Source organism: Molossus molossus, unplaced genomic scaffold (assembly GCF_014108415.1).
Source record: "Molossus molossus isolate mMolMol1 unplaced genomic scaffold, mMolMol1.p scaffold_m16_p_2, whole genome shotgun sequence".
Lineage (NCBI taxonomy): Eukaryota > Metazoa > Chordata > Mammalia > Chiroptera > Molossidae > Molossus > Molossus molossus.
The window spans coordinates 63,361,851-63,384,781 of NW_023425355.1; the positions used below are offsets into that span (position 1 = coordinate 63,361,851).

Here is a 22,931-nt window from a genome sequence, read left to right on the forward strand (position 1 = left end):
GACAACCCAATTAAAAAGTGGGTAAAACATTTGAAAAGACATTTCCCTAAAGAAGATATAAGATTATAAATGGGGCTTTTTTCCCATCTTGCAAGATGACGGGGAAAAAACCTGAGAAGCCGGATACTAAGGAGAAGACACCTGATACTCAGGAGCAGACACCTGGAGCCAGGAAGGCTGGTGCTGGAGGCAAGGTTAAGCAGGGTAACCTCAAGGCCAAGACGCCTAAGAAAGGGAAGCCCCACTGCAGCCGAAACCCTGTCCTAGTCAGAGGAATTGGCAGGTATTCCCGGTCGGCTATGGATTCCCAAATGGCCATGTACAAGAGGAAGTATTCCGCAGCTAAATCAAGGATTGAAAAGAAAAAGGAGAAAGTTCTTGAGACTGTCACAAAACCAGTTGGTGGTGACAAGAATGGTGGTACCTGAATGGTTAAACTTTGCAAAATTCCTAGATACCATCCTACTGAAGATGTGCCTGAAGTTGAGCCATGGCAAGAAACCTTTCAGTCAGCATGTGAGAAAACTGCGGACCAGCATCACTCCGGGGACCATTCTGATCATCCTCGCTGGGCACCACAGAGGCAAGAAGGTGATTTTCCTGAAGCACCTGAGCAGTGGCTTGCTACTTGTGACTGGACCTCTGTCCCTTAATCAAGTTCCTCTGCATAGAACACACCAGAAATTTGTCATCGACACCTCCACCAAAATAGATATCAGTGGTGTGAAAATCCCTAAATATCTCACTGATGCTTACTTGAAGAAGAAGCTGCACAAGCCCAGACACCAGGAGGGTGAGATCTTCGACCCAGAGAAAGAGAAATACGAGATTACAGAGCAGCGCAAGGTTGACCAGAAAGTCGTGGACTCACAAATTCTGCTAAAAATCAAAGCTGTTCCTCAGCTCCAGGGCTACCTCCATTCTGTGTTTGCTCTCACAAATGAGCTTTATCCTCACAAAATGGTGTTAAGAACCTAATTACATAACTGATATTGTTAAAAAAAAGAATATAAATGGCTAAGTACATTAAAAGACGTTCAACATCATTAGTTATTACAGATATGCAAATCAAAACAAGAGTAAAATATCCCTTCATAAAAAAAGTTATATTTATTAAGCACCTACTATGTGTGAGGCACTGTGCTAAGTGCTGGGGATATAATGGTGAGAAAGAAAATATACCTTCCCTGCCTTCAGAGTATAGTAGCAAAGAAGACAAATTAACAAACACTACAATCAAGTATGAGAACTCAAGTGAGAAATACTCTGATAAGGGCAGCAGAGACAGCACTATGAACATTGACCCGTGCACCCAATCAAGCTTTCTGGAGGCAATGACATACACTGAGATTGGATGGATGAATAGCTTCTTTAGCAGCCTTTGGTTTGTCCTGGGTAAGTTCCCTCTTCAATCCAACCACACTACTCAACCTTCACACTGCTCACTCTCACATAACCACTTGGTATCCTAGTTTATGGCAAAAACAAATGAAGGCATTAGATGTGATCTTCCTCAGTTGTCCATAAGATTTCCACCTCCCAACCCCCAAATAAAAACCTTACTTCCTTTCTTTCAGCTTCTGGGATGAGGTGTCTTTTCTGTGCCTAACCCCCATCCCTTCCTTTCTCTCCCAGAATCTTCCTCTATTAGTAACCCACTCATTCCATTACCTCTTCTGACATCTTATATCTTCATCCATTACCCATCCTAAAAGTCTCACTTTTGATTTTAGGTCCTCCACAAGATTTGTCCAATTGCCATTGCCTTTTTCTCATTTAAACCCTTTGAAAGAGTAGTTTATCAGCTCTTTTCTAACTTCACAATGATATCTGAGCCACTAAATCAAATGGGTCATTTCATAATTATTTTCTTACCAGATTCCTTTGCTGCAGTAACACTGTGAATCGCAACCTCCTCCTTGAAACTCTCTCCAACCTTGGTCCCTGTCCTGGGCTCTCTTCATACTGCCCTTTAACTTCTTTCCTAGTCTCCTTAGTGACTCTTTTTCTTCTTAAGCCACCTCCTAAATGTTGGGATCCCAGGGTTCCATCCTTACCCTACCCCTCTTCTGACTACAGAACTTCTCCTTGGGAGACTTCATCCACTCTCACGGTTTCAACTCCTACAGGTATGTGGATAATTCTTGAATCTCTACCTGAGCCCAGACCCCTCCTCTGAGCGTCACAGACTTATATTCAACTGCACACAGGACATCTCCACAGATATTCCACTTCATACTTAACAATCCAAAACTAAATTTTATTTCTCTCTTAAACTAGCTCTTCTTGCAATGTCTCTCTCAGCTGGGGATACCCCAACAGCTATCACACAAGCTGGGAACCAGAAAGTCATCTTTGCCTCCTCTCTCTTCCTCATATTCTACCTTCAATCAATCATCTCACCTGTCAAGTTTGTCTCCTAACCATTTGTCCACTGTTCCCCATTCTTCACCATCTTGCTGTCAGGAAGCTACACACTGATATTGGCAAGAGCTTGAGCTCTGCAGTCAGACAGATCTGGGCTCAAATTCTGTCGCTATCACTTATTAGCTGTGTGATTTTGGGCAAGTTATTGAACCCCTTTTTAATCTCAATTTCTTTCTCTATAAAATAGAAACAATAATAGTACCTACCTCATAAGATTATTGTAAGGATAAAATGAAATAATATACATAAAGTGTTTTAAAACTGTGATTACTTCATCATCATCATCACCACTATTGCCCTAATTTGGGCTCTATCATCTCTCACTTGGATTCCTGCAACAGTCTCTTAAATGGTCTATCTCTAGTCTTGTTTCCGAGTCCATCTTTTTTTATTACCTTCACCTGAGCACATTTTTTGCATTTATCTTCAGATAGAGCAGGAGGGAGAGATGGGGGAAGAGAGAGAGAGAGAAACATCGATGTGAGAGAAACACATCGACTGGTTGCCACCCACACAACCCCAACTGGGGTCGGGGACAAACTGCAACCGAAGTATCTGCCCTTAGCGGGAACTGAACCCGGGACTCTGGTCCGCGAGCCGACGCTCTAACTGCTGAGCCAAACCAACCAGGGCCCCTGAGTCCATCTTAATCACAGCCAATGGAGTGATTACTTAAAATTCAATCCTACTGTATTATATTCTTGTCTAAAACTCAACAGCTCCCCAGTGTCTATGGGAAATGCTGTATCTCTTTCACACAACAGAGCTCTCTGGGATCAGGACCGTGCATGACTTCTCAGTTTCATCTCTTGCCACTCTTTAACTTGTACTTTCTGCTTTGTTCGTACCTAGCTGCTTATGTTTCCTTGCACCAAACACACTTTTTCATACCCTTGTACCATTCCCCATGCTGTTCCTTTTTACTTGAATGCTCCTCAGTATAATCTTGTGAATGCCTCTTCATGCCACAAGATTTCCCATTCCCTTCTCCAAGAAGCCTTCCCTGAAACCATCACTATACTGAGCACGTTTCCCATTAATTTCCACAATATACTATGCATATCTTTCTTTTTTGAAAAAATTCCTCACCTGAGAATATGTTTCTATTGATTTTTTTTATTAATTTATTTTTGTTTTTTGTTTTTTTATTTATCCTCACCTGAGGATATTTTTCCACTTTTTGTTCAGATAGAGTGGGAGGGAGAGAGAGGAACAGAGAGAGAGAGAGAAACATCAACGTGAAGGGACACATCGAGTGGCTGCCACCCGCACGACCAACCAGGGCCGGGGACAAACTGCAACCCAGGTACATGCCCTTGGCGGGAACTGAACCCGGGTCTCTCTGGACCGTAGGTCGATGCTCTAACTGCTGAGCCAAACCGACCAGGGCTATTAATTTATTTTTGTTAAAGATGTTTCTCCTTTTTCCCCCCATTGACATCCTCCTCCCCATCCCCCCATCCCATCCCCAGCTTTGTTGTCCATGTCCATCGGTTATGCACACATGCATATAAGTTCTGTGGTTTATCTCTTCCCCCTCCCCACCCCCTCTTCTGAGCGTTGTCAGTCTGTACCCTACTTCCATGTCTCTGGATCTACCCTGTTCCTCAGACTGTTATGTTCATTATATTCCACAAATAAGTGAGATCATGTGATATTTGTCTTTCTCTGCTTGGCTTGTTTTGCTTAGGATAATACTCTCCAGGTCCCTCCATGTCATCTCAAAGGATAAGAGATCTTTCTTTCTTACAGCTGCATAGTGCGCCATTGTGTATATGTACCACAATTTTTTTATCCATTCGTCTACTGATGGACACTTGGACTGTTTCCAGATCTTAGCTATTGTAAATAGTGCTGCTATGAACATGGGGGTACAAGTTGCTATCTATTTTTAAGGGAGGGGGGACAGAGAGAGAGAAACATCGATTGGTTGCCACCATCTAGGTTATGTGCCCTGATCGAGAATCAAACGTGCAACCTTTTGGTGTACAGGATGACACTCCAAACAACTGAACCACATGGCCAGGGCTACTGTGCATATCTTTCTTATTCCACATTTATTTGTTATGATTATCTGTGTATATTTCTGTCTAATGCTATTAGCCCCTAGAGGGCAAGGGCCTTTGTGTTATTTACACATAAGGAATACTTAATATATAATGTCTCATTACCAATTTATCCACAAACATGCTCATCTTCTCTGCCTAAAGTGCCTTTCTAGAAGTGGGCCTGTCCCTACCACAGGTCAATGCCTCCACTTGTGCTCTGGATCTCATATATGCTGGACTTTATTCCTGATAACCATTCCCTCTCTACTGAAACACTGTCATTTGTTTACATACACTCTAGTACCTTCCATTAAGAAAAGTGAAACATAATACAACAAAACAATACCCTCTCTATACCCCACAAATGCCCTCTAATAACTGCTACCATTACTCAGGCGCTTACCTTTGTCAAGTCTGACAATATTTTCCATGCTGACATTATGCCTGAATTATTTTACTGTCTTGAATACATATTTGTCATTTTCTCATCATTAATAATCCCAAAGAAATGTTAGTGTGGAGAAATAGGAAGAAGGAGAGAAAATAGAGGAGCAAATTAGGAAAGGGAATATCTTCAGGGTCACAGTCCTCAATGATGTGAACTCCCTGGGAAAGGCTAGTTGGAATGCTACTCTAGGTTCTGAGGTGCTTTCCCCAAGAAGACACACTAAGCACTGCAGACTGGCAATATTAATCCTAAAATGACTCAGTCCTTCTTTGATAAACTACAATGGCAGGATAGATGTAAATGGTACTGGGAATATAAGTCACCATACTCACTGCCTGCATGGGCACATATGTGGAGCCTAACAAAGGAAGTAGCCTAGTAGCTCACCTTCTTCCCAGTGAGCACAGCCACACCACCATTCTCAATGTGAGGCAGGTCCTGAGCGGAGACATAGAAAGAAGGTGGCTGGAAATATATGCTGTATAGAGAAGAGGGAGAAAATATTATAAGCACCTGGAACTGTTATCAAGTTCCCCCATAAATTTGGTAAAATTGTTTCCATCATTAAAAACTTTTAGGAACATTTTCCAAAGTAAGTCTCCAAGGCCACTAAATCTTGGTTGGGACTTACATATACAAAGGTATTTTAGATCAGTGGTTCTCCAAACTGGAGGCAATTTTGTCCCTCCCCTGGGACATTTGGTAATGTTTGCAGACATTTTTTGGCTATAGCAGTTTGAAGGGACAAATGCTACTAGTATTTAGTAGGTAGAGGCCAGAGATGCTGCTGAACACCCGAGTCTACAGACCACCCCCACAACAAAGAATTATCTAGCCCCAAATGTCAATGACAGCGAGGCTAAGAAACATTGCTCTGGATTCAGGTTCATTTCAAAATTAGAACAAGAGGAGTACTCCAGGAACTGGTAGTCACACTGGTTCAGAATGGCACTGGTTGATGGACAACTAGGTCTAGCTCTTGAGATGATTTTTGCCTCAAACAGTAGACTGTAACTATGAGATATTAATTAAGGGATGGATAACATAATTGGAAGTATGCATTCTGCTTGAGAAAGGAACATGGTAGTGGGGGTGAGGAAGGAGGGTCAATTTATAAAATTTAGTTCAATATCAAAGGGATAACTAAGAAAAAAATTAGGACCCAAAATTACATGGTACTTGAATCAAGAGATCCAAGCCATGCTTTATAAGAAAAAGGCTTGGGCCTGGCTGGTGTGGCTCAGTGGTTGAGCGTCGATCCCTGCACCAAGATGTTGCCGGTTCGATTCCCAGTCAGGGCACATGCCCAGGTTGTGGGCCCAATCCCAGTGGGGGGCACATGCAGGAGGCAGCCAATCGATGTTCTCTCGAATCGATGCTTCTCTCTCTCTCTCTCTCCCTCTCCCTTCTCTCTCTCTAAAATTAATAAAGGGAAAAAATTTTTTTAAAAGAAAGGAAAAGGCTTGGGCCCTGGCACGTTTGGTTCAGCAGTCAGAGCATCGGCCCTTGGACCAAAGGGTCGTGGGTTTGATTCTGGGTTGCACGTTTGATCCCTGACCCTGGTCAGGGTTGTGCAGGAGGCAACCAATTGATGTGTCTCTCTCACATCGATGTTTCTCCCCCCACCCCTTCCACTCTCTCTGAAAATCAATGGAAAAAATATCCTTGGGTGAGGATTTAAAAGAAAAAAAAGGAAAAGGCTTGGACCTGTATTTCTGTCTCTCACGTAAACGTTTTTTTTATATATATATATATGTGTGTGTATATATATATATATATATATATATATATGTATATATATATATACACACACATACACACACACACATATTTTTTTCTTTACTGAGTGTAGAGACCACAACCTGGGTATGTGCCCTGACCAGGAATTGAGCCACACCAGTTGGGCCCTCATGTAAACATTTTAATAAAGAGGTCCTTCTCTACAATATGCCTCCTCTACCCCTGCAATTTGGAATGTCTGCTAGGGTGTCAAAGAAAGTGTCAGAGAACAGTGTCTTTTCTTTTGCATTTATGGGACATGCCTAGGCAAATGTAAGGAAGTGACAACAAAGGCCAAACTGATCATTGCTGGAGAAGTCTAACATAAAGGTCCTAGAAATAGGAGCATTAGTACTTCAGAAGCTAATGTTACACCTTCAATTGTTAGTGGTTCTTGTAACAGAATCCAGGGCTCCTGCCGCTATAACCTGTTGTCCCTAATCTGTACCAAGTACGTACCAGAGTGAACTCCAGTGTGCGGCCATGCCACCCATCTTATGCACTGCAATGGTTCATGCAAAATCCTGACCTACTCCTTGTTTTTAGTCGAAGTTGCTAGTCAGGTCCATTTTACATAAGTGAACACACCTTCTCTCTTTTCCATTCCACTGTCTGAATCGCAGTGTCTTTGTGACATTTGGATCATCTGAAAACCACAGTTCTTTTGAAAGAGGAGGTCGCATGTATGGCAGCTCAGGATCTTCAGATACAATTAGTACCTTTAGATACAAAATAATGATACTTATCAGAACTAAGTCATTTAGGAGGCAGATTGCCACAGTGTTCACATTTGCTAATAGCTTGCAGACTATACCCCTCTGTGACAAGCAAGACGATATGTGCCTTACCCTGGCCCCGGGATCCCGAGCCCGGATGGACCTGGCTGCAGCAAAAGCAGCAGTGCCTCCACCGATGAGCAGGAATGGAACATGGCTTGGTACCCTGACTTGAGGAACTGACTCTCCTTCTGGAGCTGTAAGCAACAGACCTGACAGGGTGAATTCTCTTAAAGTCTCAGATGACTCCTTGTCACTAAAAAAAAAAATCACCCTGCACTTGTGTCAGTCCTTTATTTTACATAAAGCTAGCAAAACACTGTATCTACAGCTATCTTAACAAACTTCTCAGCATCCTGATGGGACAGAAAAAGCAAGTATTCCCTTCATTTTATAAGTGGAAAATACCCCAAACAGAAGTGAAGGATTTGGCCAATGTCATTCATTCATTAAGTCTGCCAGAACCAGAACCTAGCTTAAATGTTCAGCTATTTCTAAATTCTATCAGAAGTATAAATATATACTTTGGTCCTTTGCATTAATTTCCTACTGACCAACAGGAAAATATCAAGTTCAGATTCATCTTTTGTTAGTAATAAAGGGGAGAAAAACCCAGCAGGTCAATTGGAGATCATTATTCAACGTTCAAGCATAAGGAGGAATGTAAATCGCTCACCCAGGGTTGTGGGGCTTATTAAAGTATTAAGACATTTCTCTCTGAAAAATCAAGCCAGTTGTGTGTGATGGAAGTGCCGACCAGAGCTATATGCTTTAGAAAGACAAATACATCTTTAACAACTCAAAATTCCAAACACTCAAAAGAGTAATAAAACAGACCAAAAGAACTTCCTCATTGAAAAAAAAGGCCTTCGTCTCTTTTCCAATAATCTTCCTCTCCAAGCTTGCCTTTTAAGAAAAATAACTAGTCATGGTCATAGATTTTATTCTCAAACATAAATTCCAGTCAACTACTTTAACAAATTGCTGCCAGGCCTGGAGTAATACGAGTTTCTGGAAGCTTATAACCTCTCAGCATCACCATGTCTATAATATATCCACAAAGCATAGTACCCAAACTGTATATAACTTTCCCTTCATATATTGAGCCACAAATCATACTTACCAAATGATGTAGCCCTTTTCTGTTTTTCTTCTGGCGTGAGCCCTAATCCTGAAATTCTTTCATTATATCTGTTTTGGTCATCTTTTAAAATCGTGTAGACCTGTAGATCCAAACATGGAGAAAATTTATTTCATAACAGAGCTAGTTCATACCACCAATAGTATCATTACCTTCCAATTAAATGAGAAGCTTTTGTCTACATGAGGTAGGTTCTTCTATGTGAAAATCACTAAGGCAAAATTATTTTCTTAAAAAATAAAAAATATGGAGTGTGCACACATTTGCTGTAGAAACAATGCAGGTTAAGCAGAATTTGAAATTGTTCCAGTTTCAAATTTCCTTTGGGTCTATGTGAAGAATTTTCCTCACACTGCATTTAATTCTGAAGGTACAAAGAAATAAGAAAAACATTTTATACTAGAAGAGTAAAGTGTTAGGAAGGACTGAACTTTATAAAAGGGATTTTGGACTTTGTTGGATACTAGCTGTGAAACCAATCTACATGGTCTAGGGTAGGAGGATAGGACATAAATTTCCTTGGTAGATGTCCAGATTTTGTCCCTGGAAAATGATCATCTATATCCTAGTCTGATAGAGTAATTTTTCCCTCGATGGTCTATCCTTTCATGACACTCAGATATTCATTAAGGGTCAAACACCTTGCTTAAATGCCAGTGGTATTTCAAATATACTATTTTCTCTATCCTTTCAAATTGAAGAAGGGTATTTTAGCATTATGACTAGTTTTTTTTTTTTTTACATACAGCATCAGAATTTATTGGAAAAAATTAAAAAGCAGTATGCAAGAATGACTTGTTTTTAATTACAACACTTTTTGCTCTTTTGTACACACAAGGTCAAGAAGAAAGGAATTTAAGTGAACCTATGTCAATTGAAATCCCAGATTATTAATTAATTAGAGGAGAAAGTATAGAAAATCAGAGGAAGTATAATAAAATATGCTTTAAGAATATCTCTATGAGCACCTTACAGAGCAGCTCATTAGGCAACACGCTGCAATAGAACCTCGCCCCTAAGACTTCCACTTAATGTTCATCAACCTGGGAACTTCCAACATATGATATGGATGGGTTAAAAAATTAAGTACTGGGTGTTAAAAGACAATGGTTATTCCTTGAATTTGTCACTAAATTCATCAAATAAATTGAATTCAGTTAACATTAATTAAGAAAGTTTTTTAAATCTTGGCATCAGATAATACATATGACTCTGGTATTTACCCATATTCTAAATATGTATCTGTGTATTTCTTTTAAGAATGGGACTTTTACCTGAAATGATTGCTTAAGCTGGTCAACATGAGGGAACAGAGAAATAAACTGGGGTCATGTTCACATTGAGAGGGATATCCAAAAATAGGCTAGGCTCTCTCACATCACCTAATAATGTCACACATGAGAAGAACAGACCAAGAAATATCTTGAGGTTTAGTGGGGAAAAGACAAGAATGAGCTTGGTCATATATTTATAGCCATATATATTTATATATTTAGCTTTTAAGTAAATATTCTGATATAAAAACAAGTTTGAAGACATACTAAATAAAAATTACCTTTTCCCCAACTGTTTTTGTATTCTCAGTCTGAACAGATTTCTAATTAGTGCTATGAATACATGTAAGATGAAGAAAAACTACAAATTCATAAAAAATATTAGTGGAAACAACTTTTTAAAGCAGATGAATGTGGTGGCATTTAGTCAACTTAAAGGAATTTGAAAGGAAACAGGTCATTTTCTCAGTGAGGCAACATGATCCTATCAGTTGAACAACAGCATGAGGCCCAAATACCAAACCTCATTAAATATTCTCAAAGCCATTTGGCTCTGCTCACTGACAAATAACAGGACTGAGATTAGGGGATGAGCTTATGGTCCCAGAGAAAGTCACTAGCAAGAGAGGGAGGAATGCTCACATACACATCAATCAAGTTCCTGTTTTCGATCTAGGCTGGAGTGTTGTTCAAATCAGTGTTTATCAAACTGAAGTTACAGGTAATTAATAGGCTGTAAAATCAATTTAGTAGGTTATGACCAGCATAAAAAAATAGAAGAGACTAGAAACTACTGGAGTATATTATAGCTAGTATTATTTTGAAATTTTCAGCTTTACGTATACATATAATGGTTGCAAGATACAATTTATTTCTTCTTGTGGATTGTGGTAAAAAAATTAAAATGCCACTGGTTTAAAGTATAGACCCCTGGCAAACATTTCAGAAAAATCATCCTTGTTCTTGGTGCTGCTCCCTTATTTTGGAAGGGTGAAGTGTGGTGAGAAGGTAAAGGGCTCCCAACTCAGGAATTGCTAAAGTAGTATTTATACTTAAATTAGGAACATATCATCATACCAGAGAGAAAGTTATAAACACTGTTGTGGACTGAATGTTTGTATCCCTCTCAAATTCCTATGTTGAAACCCTAATCCCCCATGTGATGGTATTTAGAGATAGGATTTGGGAAGTGATAAGGGTTAAATGAGGTCATAAGGGTGGGGCCCTAATCCCATAGGACTGGTGAAAGGGAAGAGAGCTCACATTCTCTCTTCTCCATGTGAGTACACAGGAGAAGGTGGCCATCTGCAAGCAAGGAGAGAGAATGCTCTCGTCAGAATCTGACCATGCTGGCACCCTGACCATGGACTTTCAGCATCCAGATTGTGAGAGAATAAATTTCTGTTGTTTAAGCTACCTGGTCTGTGGTATTTTGTTATGGCAGCCATAACAAACACAGACTAATACAAACACTAAACAGTTTATAGCCATATCTCATCAAATCTAAACTCTGATTTCAAGTTAACAATTCTCTTTAGACTAATAGCAATTTCAGAGGAAAAATCTAAGCCACCTCAGGTCACATTTAAAATGATTTAAAACCAAATATAAAACTATGAAATAGTTAACAGCTGTAGGTAGACAAAAGCTTATCATTTAACCTGAAACCAATATAGTAGCTTTATTATTACCAGTATTGGATAAACACAGAGGGCAATGAGGCATTTAACTGAATGGCTTGAGAGGCACTGGTGTTTCATAGATATTTCTAAGGCAGGAGAAAGCAACAGTGACTGGCCCGGTCTTGTGGCCTGGCATCAAGAGATTTGCCTGGCCAGCTCTGTGGAGGCCATCCAATTCTGGTACAGCAACATAAACCAGAGGTTTAACAGGTTTAAATTTTACAAACATATCAGATACAAACACTTTAAATCTATTTTTGAATAAGTGGGATGGAACTGATAGGAAAATTTGAGAGGTCTAGGGAATGGAAAAGTTCAGACTCAGAGGGTGGTATCTGAATTATAAATGAGAGGCATTTAAGAAAGCAATCTACAAAAAAAAAAAAAAGAAAGCAATCTACAGAAATATGTTAGCTTGTATCACTTCAGCCACTAGTTTGACCAAATTAGAAGTTACAAAAGGGACACTGCCAAATGAATTTATTTTGAAATAGAAGCTGAGGGTGAGTGGGGAGGATTTCTATAGCTTTTGGACCTCCTCAGGAGCATTCAATAAAATGCCTTTTCTCAATAAAAGTAGGGTTGTTTACCAAAAAACACATCATTTTACCTAAAATGATTCAAAATGGATGGTGTTCAAGTTATCTTTACTTGCTTAGTCAATGTTTACTCTTTGAAGCTGTCTTGGTTAGGTATGCAGCACTAAAGCACAATATAATTTAGCATCATAAAATAATTATGAAATTGGCAAACATTTTACAGAAAGGGGGAATGATGAATATTTATAATACTTATTAAATGTTGGCTTTAGATATATCTGGTAGGACTTCAGCAGTTTGAAGAATAATATTTGAGGACTCCCTTGTGACTGACAATGTCCCTTTAATAAATACCTAGAAAGCACATGCTGTGAATACTTTATTGTATTCTAATGAATCAAGTTTTCATTAGTGCCATGGTCTCACCCACCCTACCCCAAAAATATATTTTAGTGTAAGCATCTTACATAATAAACTCCTGCCCCAGTGACTGTTGCTCCTACAATTAAGAAGTATACTAGTCTGCTGTCATCTTTCCCAGAAGCACCTGTAGACGCTAGTGATCTAGAAGGGGATCCTAGGTGATGACACTGCACAACTGTAGGTAAAGATACGGCCAAGGAAGAAACAAAAGGAAATAGAAAAAGAACTAAGTATTAATGAAGAAACATTCAACACAAAGGCAGGGATGCATTTTTGGTTATCCTGTGCTAAAAAAGAAAAAAATGCTGCTCCAGGATTGGAGGAGAATGCATTATTTCCTCAAAGTCTATTATCTGACAGAGCTCACCTACTTTTCACTCTAATTTGACTCACAACTGGCAAGAGCTATCTACTTTTCTTGTGCATTTGGAAGTCAGGTCAGGGAATGATGAGCTAGATAATGTCAAATAATTTTCACATCTCTTTTTTTTAATCTAGTAATCAAGAAGCAAGATAAGTTCACTGTCTTACCAATGTAGAAAGAACTAAAACTGTAATGGCCGCACAACCATTTGCTCTCAGTAAAACAGCGTCCTTCGATCAAAGATGTTAGTAGGTGTTATCTAAGTTGGTTCCCTCAACCTTACACGATCCAACTTTAGACTGATCTGCTTAGTCACAGTTAACCCTGCCAAGTTAAACAAACAAACAAAAAAGTACACCATAATTCCTCTGTGACCAACTAAGCTGATCAGAGTTCATTTAAGGAGATATAATTGTGCTGTAACTACATGGCAGTTAAACCGTATTTCTCACCTTACACAAACTCCATTTTGAAATTGGAGATACTAAGGCTACTTCTATAACTCAGTCTTTGGTGAGATTCAGGAATAGTTTTCCTATTAGGAACACTTAATATTTGAATTGAAGGCTGTTGTTTTTGTTTTTAATGTCTATCCCAAGCTGAGGAAAAATAAAATATTTGACAAATGGGCCAAAATCAAATATTGTGCTAAGGAGCTGCAATGAATTTTATCCTTATTCACAGGTTAGTGTGTCACGTCCAGGAAAAAAGGTACTATTTTTTGGTACTTGGTCAAACCTAAGAAAACACAGTGGCTTTCAAGTAAAGAATAAAAAGACGAGTGAAAAGATCAAAGATAATTAATGTGATTAAATTTTAGTCATTCTCAAACTGGCCCTCATAGGATATTAGACAGTAGGCATGTTAAAGAAGGCTTACTGGAATTTTTTTCAAAAGGAGAAAGGGCAATTAGTTGCAAAAGTTTTAAAGCAGAGTAGCATTGAGTCTATTAATGGGGACTGTTTGGCAGCTTCTTTACACAAGCTGCTTTTCTACTTACATATGCACCAGCACCTATTGTTGATAAGCTCACAAAAAGGACTAACACAGAATTATCGATTTTGCCCCCTGATGCACCAGAGCTAGCCATTTGTCTTGTCATCTGGAGTTCTAGAGGAACATGCCATCGCTGGAACAAGTTGCCTAAGGAACACAATTTATTAAGACACACACACACATATAAAAATAAAATAGTTAATACATGTTTATGACTAAATGTCAATGCATTGTACAAGTCAGGACTTACTGCTCACAGGCTGCATGACATTGACTATTAAATGATCAAGAAAAAACCCTACCAAAATTGTACACACAAATACAACAGATATTAGAATGCACACTCGAAGTGGTTAGAGTTTTTAAGAATGCTGCCCAGGGAGGAAATTTACAGCCTCCAGAAAAGATAATGAAAAACATATGGACAGTTCATCAAACACTTCCTTTTACTTCTTCACCATAAATGAAGTAAACACAGAGAGATGAATGAATAGATCATTTAAAGTACCCACCAACTACTTGGTTCTTAGTCCTCCAAAATTATACAAAGTTTATGTTGATCTAAGACTCTGTGCAGCTATGTAATAACCTGGTGATCATGACTCACACACAGAAATGTACGAGTTTCATACATTTCTTCCCCCAGGAGGATGCTGGCATTTTCAGATGAAGGTCTCAGAACCTTCTATGCTTGTGATATTCCTTGTGTTAACTACTGACCTAAAGCAGGTGTTCACCACTTTCTCTGTAAGGGACCAGATAGTATTTTCAGCTTTGTGGGCCATATTGTTTCTGCTGCAAACAATCAATTCTGCTGATATTGAGCAAAAGCAGCCACAGACAATATATAAATGGATGTATAGCTGTGTTCTGATAAAATTTAATTTGTGGACACTAAAATGTGAAGTTTAAATTATTTCCATGTGTCCCCAAATAGTCTATTTAAAATTTTTCTTTAGCCATTTAAAAAAATGCGAAAACCATCTTAGCTCAAGGGGTCATACAAAAGTATTCGTGTTTGGCCTCTGAGCTGTAGTTTGCAATCCTGATCTAGAATAGTGATTCTAAAACTTGCATCAGAATCCCATGGAGGGTTTGTAAAAACACAGATGGATAGACCCACTCCTAGAGTTTCTGTGTCAGGAGATCTGGGATGGGGCTCATGAATTTGAAGTTCTCACAAGTTTCCAGGTGATGATGCAGACCTGCACTTTAAGACCACTGGTCCAGAGGCAGGCAGATATGTTCCTGGTTTGATGAAGCTTTGAAAGACATACAGAATAGGTACTGGTGGTAAGATTCTGTATGTACTTACAGAGATCAGAAATAGGGAGCTTTCCCCCTTGCTTTCACAATGTCAGGACACAGAAGGGTAAAAACACATCCAATATAGGTCTGCAGTCTCTTACCTGAAATCCCTGGGAACATGTTCATTCCAGAACTTAGAATTGTTTGGTCTTTAGTATATAGTGCATTTACCATATTGTAAGTAACACCCAGCAACCCACAGTCACACACATTCATGTTTCTATGATCAATCACACTGAGTGGGATAAACAAAAGATTCCAAGTAGACTCTCCCCAGTGCAGGTCAGGTTTTATTGGCAAATAAGTTACAAAAACTTGATTTTTAGTCTATTTTGATTTCTGAATTATAGAGAAACACTGAATCTACACTCTTAGGACAAAAAAACATACTTTTCTTTACTGTTCTTATTTTTTACCTGCTTCAGAATTCTTTGTTGCCATATGAAATAAAATGATTTCTATTTGGAAATAACAAATTATGTGCAAGGGTGGAGAAGCTTATCTCAATCTAAATGATGAAACATGAGAAGTAGAAACTGACAATTCTCAGAGCTTAGCAAATGAAACTGGGTAGAAAAAGTTCCATGAGGTTAAGTTAGTTCAATGAATTAAAGTTTAGTTCAATTTCAACAAGTTTTGTCCCTCACCCCACCCCAAGTTTGTTTACTGAAAATGTTTTGTTTTTTTTTTAAGTTCTATTTATTGTCCAGCCAGTGTGGCTAGTTAGTTGAGCGTTGTCCCATGCACCAAGAGGTCACCAGTCTGATTCCCAGTCAGGGCACATGCTTGAGTTGCAGCCTTGATCCCCAGTGGGGGTATGCAGGAGGCAGCCAACTAATGCTTCTCTCTCATCGATGTTTCTATATTTCTCTCCCTGTCCCTTCCTCTCTCTGAAATCAATAAAAACATATAGTTTTCAAAAGTTCCATTTATTCCTCTAAAAGATCCTAAATCCAGAAATTATAACAACTTTATTTAAATATAATAGTAATGTATTTATTCTGTTTTTGTTTGCTTTTCACAAACAAGAGTGTAGATTTGGGAAAGTTCAACAGTTTTTGCCTCAATATGCACCCCCCCCCCAAAGAACATTAAAAAGTAAATTTTTTTGCCCTGGTTGGTTTGGCTCAGCAGTTAGAGCATTGGCCCACAGACCAATGAGTCCTGGGTTCGATTCCAGCCAAGGGCACGTACCTTGGTTGCGATTCATCCCCAGCCCTGGTGGGGTCACATGGGATGCGGCAACCACTCGATGTGTCCAAGTGGATGTTTTTCTCTCTCTCTCTACCTCTCTCTCCCTCCCACTACCTGAACAAAAAATGGAAAAATGTCCTCGGGTGAGGATAAAAAAAAAAAAAAGAAAAAAAAGTAAACTGATATTTTGCCTGGCCTGCATGGCTCACTGGTTGAGTGTTGACCCACATACCAAGACATCTCTAGTTTGATTCTCGGTCAGGGAACATGCCCAGATTGTTGGCTCAATCCCCAGTGAGGGGCATGCATGAGTCGGCCAATCGATGTTCTTTCTCATTGATATTTCTATCTTTCTCTCCCTCTCCCTTCCTCTCTCTCTGAAAATCAATAAAGAAAAAATATTATAGAAAAAATAATAAAGTTAACTGAACTTAAGAATCTAAAAAAAAAATAAAAGTAAACAAATTTTTTAAAAAGTAAATTAGTTAACATTTAAACTACTGCTCAAAAAGAAATGTAATACACTATTATAATTAACAAACCAATATTTTACATACCTACAAAGTGACTTTAATTTTGTAAAAGGTGACAAATATTGTATGGATTTTGATATTTCCCACCAATTTTCTTTTACTCATAATATTACTCCTACATCTCTCCCCACCCCTGGAGCTTCAAAACTGTAGGATATTTACATCATGACTGAAACATGCCTTTTCACTTGTCTTACTAATGTGGGAAAGCCAACTTACGCCTTGATTTCTCATTATTGTACCAGTCTACTTATTTTAGGTTTTCTTCAGACCACAAATGCATAGGTAGCACTTTCTTCCTCACACTTAGGATTCAATTCTATTTTTGATACATTTATATATTATAATGATTGCCACTGTAGCGACAATTAGTGCCTCTATCATGTCACATTACCATTTCTTTTTGGTGGTTAGTGGTTAAAATAAAAGGTCTAGTCTTTCAGCAAGTCTGATAATTAAATACCATATTGTCATCTATATTCATTATACTGTGCAAGGATTCAATTCTTGATAAATGTTACAAAGAGCAATAGTACCTAACAGATAGTAGGTGTTTGCTCAATAAAATTATTGAATCAACAGAGAAAGGAACTAGAAATTCTTCCCAATTCTAGTGATAAAGAACAAACATTTTGAATAATTCTTTGCAAAGAAGTTTTAGCCAGATCCCATTTATTTCAGGTTGCTCAATAATAAATCAATAACCTCAAATACCACAGACTAGCATTAGAATAGTACCTAAATCATCACCAACTTTGTTTCTGTAGATTGCATAATCTCCCGTTTTTCCATAATCCTGGAAGGCCTTTTCTAGAAATACATCCACACAACTGAGGTACCTAAGAATCTCAAATAGAGAGGTCTATATGCTCTTGAGTCTTATCTTTGAATGTCAAACTGATTTTTCTGACATGGATAAAACACAGAACAGGACAAGTCTAGACGATTTGTTCACTGTAGCTAGGTGCCTCTTTATCGGGAATTCAACAACTATTTACCTTTATCAGCCTCTTTTTCTTTTAGCATCAACTCTCGCTGGAATTTTAGAAGAATCAGAATACTAGTAACTACAGTAATGCGAACCACTCTGAAGAAGGCACCAGAGGAAAAATGATTCAGATGACTCAAAAAACGCCCGAAAACAAAAAACTGTTCTGCAAAGTTAAGTCCTTTATAGTACTAGGGTTCAATCACTGAGAATTTACCACATGCCAGAGACTGTACAAAATGCTGAGGACACAAAAATAAATAGGACATGATCCCTGTCTTTAGGCAGTGCATAGTTTAGGAGAGGAGAATGGCTGTCACTATTCTGAATATCAGAAAATGGGTTTGATACAAATCATAAGAGACTCAAGGTCATTCAGTCTGATTTTTTAATCCTTAGGTCAGTGGAAAAGAAGGAAAAAAGAATCACTATTCATTAAAAACAGTATTTCCCAAACTTGGCTGATAAGATGAATTACATCAAGGGGCTTGTTAAAATATAAATTCCCAGGCCTCTCTCCTGGAGATTCTCATTCAGTAGGTTTGGGATCCACCCTGCTCTCAATTTATAAGACCAGGCAACTTTGGAATGATCTAGCAGAAAGTGACAATATGCGGCAACTCCCTTAAAATGTTAGAAAATATAACATATTAACTGGTTGCAGAAAAGGCTGACTTGCCAAAGATTTTCTTCTGGGAAGCTTTGCCTCAGCAGAGAGTGGGAAAAGGCTCATCTTTTAGGCTTCAAAAAAAAAGCATCATCTGGCAGTGTCCAGGAAGTCTGGCTCCTTGCCCACAGAGTCTGATTTCCTTCTCTCTCTCTCTCTCTCTCTCTCTCTCTCTCTCTTTTTTTTAAAGATTTTTTAATTGATTTTTAGAGAGAGAGAAAAGGAGGGGGAGGGAGGGAGGGAGGGGGGAAGGAGGAGAGAGAGAGAGAGAGAGAGAGAGAGAGAGAGAGAGAAATATCGATATGAGAGAGAAATATCAATTGGTTGCCTCCCATACATGCCCTGACTGGGAATCGAACCCACAACTGGGTATGTGCCCTGACCAGGAATCGAACCAGCAAGCCTTTGGTGCATAGGAGGATATTCAATCAATTGGGCCACTCGTGCCAGGGCCCAATTTCCTTTTTAAGGAGGGGAGAAGGATTCTGAGTAGAGGAAAATGTTCAAACACTTGACCCTTTGGTCAGGGATCAGTGATCAGTTTGATCACACGGGCAGCACAGTGTTTGTTAACCAAATAAAATACTACAGAACAGAAAATATCCACCCTGGTCAGTGTTGCACAGTGGTTAGAGTGTTGGCCCATGCACTGAAGGGTTGTGGGTTCAATTCCCAGTCAAGGGCATGTACCTGGGTTGCAAGTTCAATTCCCAGCCCTGGTCAGGGTGCATGTGGGAGGCAACCAATCAATGTGTCTCTCTCACATCGATGTTCCTCTCTCTCTCTCTTTCTCCCCTCCATCCACTCTCTCTAAAAAATCAATGGTAAAATATCCTCAGGTGAGGATTAACAACAACAAAACCAACAAAACAAAACCAGAAAATATCTATTACCTAACCTATCTGCTCCTCACTGCTGAATGCAGACATAAAGTGGTGACTATTAATTACCTTCAATCATTTCTGTAAAGAGGCAGAACACCCACACAAAGTAAGTAAATAGTACCAATTATGGTTTTAAGGAAAAACACAATATAAAATGGAAATGAACCTGACAGTGGTGACAGATGTGGACAAGATCGTTTTAAGGTAGGTAGGCCTAAAATTTGCTAACATCCTGGCAAAGAATTGAGGAGGAAGAAGGAAAAAAAGGAGGAGGAAAATAGCATATAAACAAATAATGCTTCTTCCCCACCTATGCAAAAATATATGGCAGATGTGACTATGTGAAAAAGACATCAGATTAAAAGCAATTTATAATCAAGCCACAAAATAGGGTATATTTACTAAATGACAATAATTTCTTTTTGAAATTGTTACCTTAGTCCCACTAATTTCTAAAGGCATATGATTTATATTCTGGTGCATGGACAAAAGACAAAGATTAAGTGTATACAGAGATGGATGGATATGTCTAGAAGTCAGAATATATTTGACAGCAGACTACCTTCATTCAAAGTTATGCAATGGGAAAAAAACACTTTGGGTCTCTAATTTTTCAGTAATGTCACCAACCACCTTCAAATGTCTAATAAATCAATGTAACTTTGGGAATCCATATGAAATTTCTGAGAACTTTTGGTCAGACTTCAGAATTTTGATTGCGTTTTAAGCAAAATAAGTAAACAAAGTGTGAAAGGCCAGTGTGGGTGAAAATCTTCAGCTTACCAAAATCTCTGTGCAACTTGCATAGAGCACCATCATTTCATTGCTTAAATCCAAACATACAGATGACATCATAGACAGGGAATTAGTTTAAGAGCCAAGGCAGAGGTTTTTAAGTTCCAAGAGCAATATGTCTCAGGACATACCTCAGATACACATCCATCAGAAAACATTTTCTTTCTTTTCTTTTTTTTTTAATCCTTACCTGAGGATTTTTTTTTTTCCATTTATCTTCAGATAGAGTGGGAGGGAGAAAGAGAAACATCGAGGTGAGAGGGACAATGGACTGGTTGCCTCCAGCAGGGCCCGACCAAGGCCAGGGGAGGAAACGCAACTGAGGTACATGCCCTTGGCCAGTATCAAACCCGAGACTCACTGTTCCGCAGGCTGATGCTCAACCGCTGAGCCAAACGGGCCAGGGCAGGAAACATTGTCTTGAAACATAGCAACAGGAAACATTTTTCAAATGCTCATTTCCAAAGATAAGAATATAAGGGAAACATTTTCCACTTTTTATTTTTTAAATCACCCAGAAGGCAGTTTCACATTGGAAGGGTCTCGAGGATAATTTCTGACATTGAAAATGTGAGTGTCCTCGGATGGTCATTCAAATATTACTAATTACAAATTAATTAACCCGCACCTCCTAGAGGTGGTTAATTCCTTACCCCCATGAAATTGTGCTGGTTGAAAACGAGCAGGAACAAGCCATGCTCAGATAAATTCAGAGATATCTATTGCACAATGGGCTCAAGAGCAGTGTGTAGCTGAGGGAAGGGGATTAGGGGCCTAGCGACTGGCAAATTATCCTTTGCTTTAACTATTAATTAGGTACATGACCTTGGGCAAGAAAATTTCACCTCTCTGTGCCTCGGTTTATTACCTATAAAATGAGTGGGTTGAACTTTACCACAGAATCCCTTCCAGCTATAAAATTTGATGAAACAACTTCATGGAGGGCACACACAATGCATTCTGCAAACTTTCTTTGAAGCATTAAAAACCACCATGAACTGACCGGGAACTTCAAATTAATTCTGGGTCAACTCTTCTGGTGTCTGGCGTACAACTCACTCCTTACTTGCAATGCACTGTTTCTGTTTCACAGGGCACTCAAATCTACCGATCTCATCTGAGATTTGGAAGGCAGAGCAGTTAATACCCTAATTTATAAAAGGAACTAAGGCGTGGTGTTTAAATGTTCTGTTTCAAGGCTTACAATCGGTAAATGACAAAGTCTACTTGACCTCATTGCTCTAAAAAGGCGGATGAGGGGTGGCTGGGAGGTAGCATTGGACAACAACACTAGACATCCAGCTGTTCTGTTATCAATGAACTGCAAAGGCCTCAAGCCAACTACTGAGTTCAATTCCCTTGAAGGTCAGGTCGGCAGCTTGCAAAACTCATGATTTGGATCCCGCCAAATCGGAATTCACGAGACTGTGAGCGTGTTAAGCTTTTTTTCCCAGGGTGGGGGGAGAGCTGTGAGGCACTGGGAGCCTAAGCAGCCCAGGCCTTTGGTTTATCGAGGTGGGGGTTGCCTGGGATGGATCAGTCACCTGGAAGCCGGTTCCTCTGCCTCGGGCCTTGGACGCACACTGTCCGCACCAAGGGCGCCAGCTTCAGCTTCAAAGCACCCACTGCCAGGCTTCCACACCGGAACATTTTGGCAACCGCTACTCTGGACCTTCTCCTTCCTTTCTTCTCACGCACCGATGGGTCAAACACCGTGGGCCCCGGCCCACTCCCCTCTTCCGCTCCCTACACACGCACTCCACGCAGGCTCCTCCTCCCAGCTCCGGGTGGGCATTGGATAGTTCAGCAGGCCGGCTAGAACCAGGGGAAAGGGAAGTGCGACCCGAGTTCTACTGCGCAGGCGTAGTACTCAGCGCCACATTGTGATTGGCCTGCACAGGGAGAAGATTTGCGCATGCACCTAGCTGCCCACACGCTTGCAAAGTCCGGATTTGACTCGCTAGTAAGTTTCCGCGGGATGGTGGCAGTGCGTTCAGCGGAGCCAGTTCAGAAGGCTCTCCAAGGTGGGACCAGAGGGGCCGCTTTGCCTGGCTGTCGTGGCCGGTGCTGCCGCTGTGTTGATGGAGGAAACGGTTAAGAGCAGCTCACAAAGCGTGACCACCACCCCCCCCCCCCCCGAACCGAATTTTGTTCTTTTGTTTTAGACCATGAGCTACTAGATACTAAGCCTTCCGGATTCTCTGGCTTGACTCCACTTCCAGTCTTACTATAGGTCTGAACTGGAGCTCCCGGCTTCCCAGTTTCAGACTGGATTTACAGCTTGTACAAATTGCTGGCACTTTCCCATCCAACCCCTCCTCCCTGGGCAAGTATTCATTCTGCGCTCTCTTTCACTGTATCGCTTTTATATTGTGCAATTCTGATTCCTAGATGCTGTATCAGGTGCTGCGGATAGTCCCCTGCTATTAGTCTTCGGTGCCTGAATGAAGGGTACTGGCAAAAAGCATTCCCGCTTCAGAGACTTTCTGTAAGAGCATCCCTAAAGAGCAGTTAGAGTTGGAGTATTCGGTGCCGGGTGGAGTGGGGGGCTGAGTATAAATAGGTGTTTTGACTCTACCAAATGTAACCTAAATTGAAAATACAATTTTGGCTGTATGAAAAACATAACATATGACTTTTCTCAAAGTTTTGGGTTACATACTCA

At 39.8% G+C, this 22,931-nt stretch overlaps 1 protein-coding gene and 1 pseudogene across 5 annotated transcripts in view; one reads left to right on the forward strand and one right to left on the reverse strand.

Annotated features, from left to right (window-relative positions):
- AIFM1 (apoptosis inducing factor mitochondria associated 1) overlaps nt 1-22,102 on the reverse strand; it is a 48,679-nt gene extending 26,577 nt beyond the window's left edge. The window contains exons 1-6 of one of the 5 annotated variants that reach the window (XM_036271053.1): nt 21,811-22,102; nt 12,582-12,712; nt 8,602-8,701; nt 7,551-7,675; nt 7,291-7,421; nt 5,311-5,401 (exon numbers count right to left, since the gene is read on the reverse strand). In XM_036271053.1, coding sequence (XP_036126946.1) covers nt 5,311-5,401; nt 7,291-7,421; nt 7,551-7,675; nt 8,602-8,701; nt 12,582-12,712; nt 21,811-21,916 — 684 coding nt within the window. In that variant the 5' untranslated portion in view covers nt 21,917-22,102. The other 4 variants (XM_036271052.1, XM_036271054.1, XM_036271055.1 and 1 more) reach the window with 4 other exon arrangements.
- LOC118635996 lies at nt 96-978 on the forward strand (annotated as a pseudogene).
- Nucleotides 22,103-22,931: the final 829 nt, after the last annotated feature.